This window comes from Lactuca saligna, chromosome 3, assembly GCF_052625555.1.
Source record: "Lactuca saligna cultivar CGN05327 chromosome 3, ASM5262555v1, whole genome shotgun sequence".
In the NCBI taxonomy this organism is placed as follows: Eukaryota; Viridiplantae; Streptophyta; class Magnoliopsida; order Asterales; family Asteraceae; genus Lactuca; species Lactuca saligna.
The window spans coordinates 7,686,927-7,692,824 of record NC_136419.1 but is presented as its reverse complement, the minus strand read 5'-3'; the positions used below and the strand labels follow the sequence as shown (position 1 = coordinate 7,692,824).

The window sequence follows — 5,898 nt, the reverse complement described above, 5'->3', positions numbered from 1 at the left end:
TCCTAAATACTATTTATATCCCCTAATCAGAAGTAATTTAGGTGTAATCATGTAATTAAAAAACCTTGTTTGTTTTTGCAAAATATATTGAAAAAAAAATTCATATAAACGTAGCGGTGACTTTATCTTTGTTTATTTTTATAAAAAAAAATCCTTATTATTTTATCGACAAAGTGATGATCTGATGGTATGCTTCTTTGGAGATTAAAAAAGAATCTACTCAGTCCTGCTTTCACTCATTGATTGTCTGAACCGCCTTCATTTTTCTCTCTCTTTCTCAAAGAATCCTCATCTCTCTTCCCCGCACGCCATCCACCACCCAAAAACACTCAAAACACATCCTCAATCTGCAAATTACTTTCATCAAAATCACTAACAAACCAATAAATCATATCTTATATTCCTATTAACTAAAAAAATATGTCTTCACCCAGCAAGCGACGGGAGATGGATTTGATGAAGCTGTAATTCAACGAATTCAACAACTAAAATTTCTTTTACTTTTTTTTTTTTTCCTCTGGGTATATTTGTTCAAGAATCTCAACTTATTGCTTTTTTTTTTTTTTTTTGATTCATCTCGTGAATTAGGATGATGGGTGATTATAAAGTAGATATGATCAATGATGGTATGCAAGAGTTTTATGTGCAGTTTCATGGACCAAAAGACAGTACGTTTCGTATCCATCTGTTTCTGCTATTCTTTTGCTTTTCTGATATATATGAACGAAAATCTCCTTATTTTTCAGTTGATTTGATTGCAAAACTTTATGGGTATTCATCTGAACATAAAATAGATGAAAAAAAATGTTATCTTTGTGGGTATATCATGTTACTTTTGGTTCCGTTATTCCGTTGTATTGACATGTTTCTCGCATAGTTGAAACCCCAGAAGTTTGTGTTCTCAGTGTTGGGTTAAATGAACCTAATTGAATCCCTTCAGGAATTTATGTGTGTTTTATGTTCTTAATTTATTTATCAATTCGATTCCACTTTCCCAAATTCGCAATTATCAGGGATTAAAATATGGGTCCTTTGTCTCATTATACACTTAACATTACTGTTATGTTGATACAACATCTTTTTGTTATGCAAATTGGACTGTGATTTAGACAATAGCTCCATCAAATTTTTTACAAAATGGTTATAACGATTTCTGATGCCTTTTTTTTTTTTTTTTTTTTTTTTTTCTAGCGTACTCTTTGTAACGAAGTTGGATGTACGCAAATTGTTGAACCATGTAAATATTGTGTGTTTTTGTTGAGTCATGTGAACATTGTGTTCGTGTGATCTTTTGTTCCTTGCAAATTAATCATAATGCTGATATAATCTTGAGTTCTTTCTCTTTACATGACTATCCCACTTCCCGAAATTTGTGATTAATCGTCAAAACTGCAATAAAAGATTAGTTATTATTGACCATTGATGATGTGTCAGGTCCTTATGATGGAGGTGTTTGGAGAATAAGGGTGGAGCTTCCTGATGCATATCCATACAAATCTCCTTCAATTGGTTTCATCAACAAAATCTACCATCCAAATGTGGATGAAATGTGAGCTCCTTTAGCTCTAATTACAATAAAAGCATTAAGCAAGCTCTTGATTGTTGTCAACAACAAATGCGACTTTTTGCAGGTCAGGATCGGTTTGTTTAGATGTTATTAACCAGACATGGAGCCCGATGTTTGGTAAATCAACTTATCACCATTGTTATGTGGTCTATTCTACAATTTTCAATTTTTTTGGTGATTAATGAATTATTGTCTCTAATCTGCAGATCTTGTGAACGTGTTTGAAGTTTTTCTTCCTCAGCTTCTTTTGTACCCTAATCCATCTGATCCCTTAAATGGAGATGCTGCAGCGCTAATGATGCGAGACAGAACTGCATATGAACAAAAAGTTAAAGGTAAGTACAAAATCGATTGAGCTGAAATCTTCCCATAATTAACAAATGCTGATAGTATTGATTTTTGGTCTCTAATGATCGAGGGTATTTTGCCCTAAATCGAAAACTATTAAAGTAGGATCCCTAAAAATAAAATTGAAAGTGGGTGAATTGAAGATTTGTGTTTAATTTGTTATCAGAGTACTGTGAGAGATATGCAAAGCCAGAGGATGCTGGAGCTGTGCCTGAAGAGCAATCGAGTGATGAGGAACTGAGTGAAGCTGAATACGCGTCTAGTGATGAAGAAGTAGCTGGAAAAGCCGACCCTTGAATGCATTTGTATCATGTTTATGTTCGTATGTACATCGTAACTAGTCTTTTTAAGCTTAAAAAAAAAAAAAAAAAAAAAACATTTAGCCCTCTAAAGGGCAATTTGCTGGAATAATTCTTGTAAAAACTTGTGTCTTTTGTAACATTTGTTGTTTATATTTGATTAATTCTAATGTTTCTGTGTCAAATGCTTCAAATGCTATGCTGTTTGTTTTGGGAAACATTGTGACATTTAATTGCTTAAAATGAAAAATGCTTTTTTTTTTGGTACAAGTTATAACTTCACGAGTCACAACCTCTACTTTTAATCGCATTAAATGGAAATGTATTTTTCGTCCAAGTTATAATCTAGTCGCTGAGAGGGAAAAAGGCTTCAACTTTGAAAAGTTATCATATTTTGCTTTATTACTCTTTTGTTGATTTTGATGAAGTCATCGTCGTATCAAAAACATGATTCACATTTTAAGTCACTTTATGTTGCTGGTTTCATTGAAAGTCCTTGAACCAAAAGTGACGTCTGCAATGCAAGTATAGTCTTCATCTATTATTGTAAAAATTACGATAAATACCATTATACCATGTTGCACCGAAAGTGGAGTACAAAAAGGTTATATCTCAAAGATTATGACAGAAAACTTGAACCTTGGGAGATGACGAAGACTCTCGAGGACGAGTCTTTTCGGATAGGGAAGTATTAGGAGGCCTGGATCTTCATTGGACAAGCAAACTAACCTTTGTGTTTTTGAGTTTAATAAAGAAAAAGAGGGGAAAGAAATAGAGTAAAAAAGAAAGATATATTGTATTTATGTGAGTTTGAGTTTGAAAGAAAAGAAAGGAAAACCATGATTTTGGACTCATCTAATGATGGAGAGCAAACGTATTTGAGATGCTTTAAAAAACCGTGATTATGAAAGGTGAAACTGATAACAATAAAAATTTATATTTGCAGTAGGTTATTTTTCTCTAAATTCCTTAATTTTAAAATTAGACATTTCTTTTTTTTTTTTTCAAAAAAGAAAAAAAGAAAAAAGTAAACAAGATTTTCTTTATTTTCAATTTTTTCATTTAAAGATTAGACATTTCTTTTTTTCAAAAAAAAAAAAAATGAAAAAAGTAAACATGATTTTCTTTATTTTCCATTTTTTTCCACTCGAAAAATACATCATAAATTGATCTACCCTAATCTGCTGAAGACCTATTACCAGTATAATTTGGAAATGTTTTTGACATTAATTTAAGGGTAAATTAAAAAAATTAACTCGCACTAAATTTTTTCCCTTCAATTTGGACACTTTGTTTTAACGTATTATTACAAATCTAACAACTAAACCAGGTTATCATACGATGTAAGATGTCGACGTGTCAATTTTGATAACGTAAAATGCTGACATGGTATGATAACGAAACTACTTTGTGACATTATATATGAACGTAAAAATTAAAAAATAAAATAAAAAACAAAATAAAAAATATAGCCACTTTTGTAATAGATAAATATGATGACAATAGTGATAGTTATCCAAAATATAATGATTTTTGTAAAGTTATTGATAAATTAAGTATGCATTAAATTATATGTATTTTGTTAAACAACATAAAAAAAATCAATAAATACTTACTTTAAAAAATGTTATATATTTTTTAACCAAATGAAATATATTTATATATAATTTATCTTTATTTGATTAAAATTTATTTTTATATTATTTATCAGTTTTATTATATTTAATGTAATAATTATTTATCATACAATAAATTTCAAAGATGCTTATGCACAATATCAATGTTGACGAGAGCAAAACTTGGTGTAGATAAGATCAAACATGGAAAATGGTTGTTGTATAAGATAAGTATTTGATATTTTTTTCATTAAGGCTGTAAACTAGGATAGTTTGTTATCTCTTTGTTTTCTTGTATAAATGTATTCCTCTGTTGATTAATGAAATATATAAGGAAGAATTCTTCCTCCACAAATACTCGTATTCATTATCACATGGTATCAGAGCATACATGATCAAATCGAAGGACCTCGTACGTATTATCGAAGCCTTGAAGAATGGGTGACAAAGGAGAATCATCAAATCCCTCACAAGTTATCGTTCAAAATGTGCAAGATACGCCATTTCTAACAGGAGAAGTCATTCTCGATGACACAAACTACCCTTTGTGGTCTCAACTAATGGAGATGAGGATCGAAGCTCGAAACAAATCTAGTTATCTTACCGGAAAAACAGCGAAGCCTAAAGATGGTGAAAAGGAGATCGAAACATGGTTGAATGATAATAACAAAGTTAAAAGTTGGTTGATCGACTCAATGACTCCGTCTCTCATCCGTCGATTCATCCGTCTCCAAACAGCAGTAGAATATATGGGATGCAGTCTCCAAGACTTTCTATGATGGGACTGATGAAACTCAATTGTTCGAACTAAACAGAAGATCATTCAGTACATGACAATCTGGGCATGCCTTATCAACATATTACAATGAGTTGGTGAGCATTTTCCAAGAAATCAATATTCGCTTAACCACCCAAGAAGAATCAGTGGACGGAATTGTCTATGTGAACAACACCATATCTGGTTCCCGTGTGCATATCTTTCTGTCTGGACTGGATCCTGAATTCAATCATGCTCGAAGTGAAATTCTCAGAAAAGATCCTCCTCTAAGTTTGGAGTCCTGTTATGCCTATATCCAGAACGATCAAAGCCAAAGACAGACCATGGAGGAACAAAAACATGAACCTAATAGCGTGGTTCATTTGGCTACTAGAAATCGTATCCAAAAAGGAAAGAATCTGAACAACAAAGTAAACACACACACATGCACACATTGTGGGGAAGAGGGACACTCCAAGCTCAGATGCTATGAGATTATCGGGTACCCCGACTGGTGGGACTTTACAAAGAAACCCAGAAAGAAGATCATCCAAACTATTGTTATCACAACTCCTCAAAATAATGAACTGAACGTCCTAATCGTTGCTCACTCATCCACTCACACCGGTATGTCTCAAAGTAACCTTACTCGAAATGATACTTGGATAATAGATACAGGGGCAACCGATCACGTGATTAATAACTCATCAAAGTTGATAACCTCTCACATCCCTAAACAACCTAAGGTACATACAACAAATGGAGGTATGGTACCTATTACAAGTAAAGGGTCCGTAAAATTGTCTAGTACAATGGACTTAGATACAGTCTTAGTAGTTCCTTCCTTATCCTCAAATTTGTTATCTGTTAGCCAAATAACTGAGGCTTTAAATTGTTATGTGATTTTTGGGCCAAACAACTATGTGTTTCAGGATATAGTGACTCATCGGATTCTTGGTTATGGTACTAGACAAGGACGACTATATTATTTTGAAGAGAATCATCAAAGTCAAGCTCTTAATACTCTAATTAGGAAAGCAAATAAGTTTGTGGCATGGCTGTGGCACCGAAGACCAGGACATTTATCATTTTCGTATCTTAGGAAATTAAAACCAAATTTAATTTTGAACTTAATGGATAATGAGTTCAAATGTGGAGTGTGTGAGTTAGCCAAAAACAAGCACATCTCTTATTCTTCTAGTAATAATAAAACCAATGTTCCTTTTATGGTGATTCACTCTGATGTTTGGGGACCCGCAAAGGTTCCTACACCAAATGGTGCTCAATATTTTGTGAATTTTATTGACGAAT

The 5,898-nt window shown here is 32.5% G+C and overlaps 1 protein-coding gene across 1 annotated transcript; it reads left to right on the top strand.

Annotated features, from left to right (window-relative positions):
* Nucleotides 1–238: 238 nt before the first annotated feature.
* LOC145034378 (ubiquitin-conjugating enzyme E2-23 kDa-like) lies at nt 239–2,399 on the top strand. Its single transcript, XM_078982768.1, has 6 exons — nt 239–464; nt 589–668; nt 1,435–1,549; nt 1,632–1,684; nt 1,774–1,902; nt 2,082–2,399. The coding sequence occupies exons 1-6, from the start codon at nt 421–423 to the stop codon at nt 2,210–2,212; spliced, it is 552 nt and encodes a 183-aa protein (XP_078838894.1). The 5' UTR covers nt 239–420; the 3' UTR covers nt 2,213–2,399.
* Nucleotides 2,400–5,898: the final 3,499 nt, after the last annotated feature.

Bases quoted from the DNA above. Each gene is read 5' to 3' on its own strand.
- LOC145034378 (XM_078982768.1), top strand. From the start codon at position 421: ATGTCTTCACCCAGCAAGCGACGGGAGATGGATTTGATGAAGCT. The intron at 1,685-1,773 runs GTAAATCAACTT...TCTAATCTGCAG, and splicing joins GACATGGAGCCCGATGTTTG to ATCTTGTGAACGTGTTTGAA. The intron at 1,903-2,081 runs GTAAGTACAAAA...ATTTGTTATCAG, and splicing joins ATATGAACAAAAAGTTAAAG to AGTACTGTGAGAGATATGCA.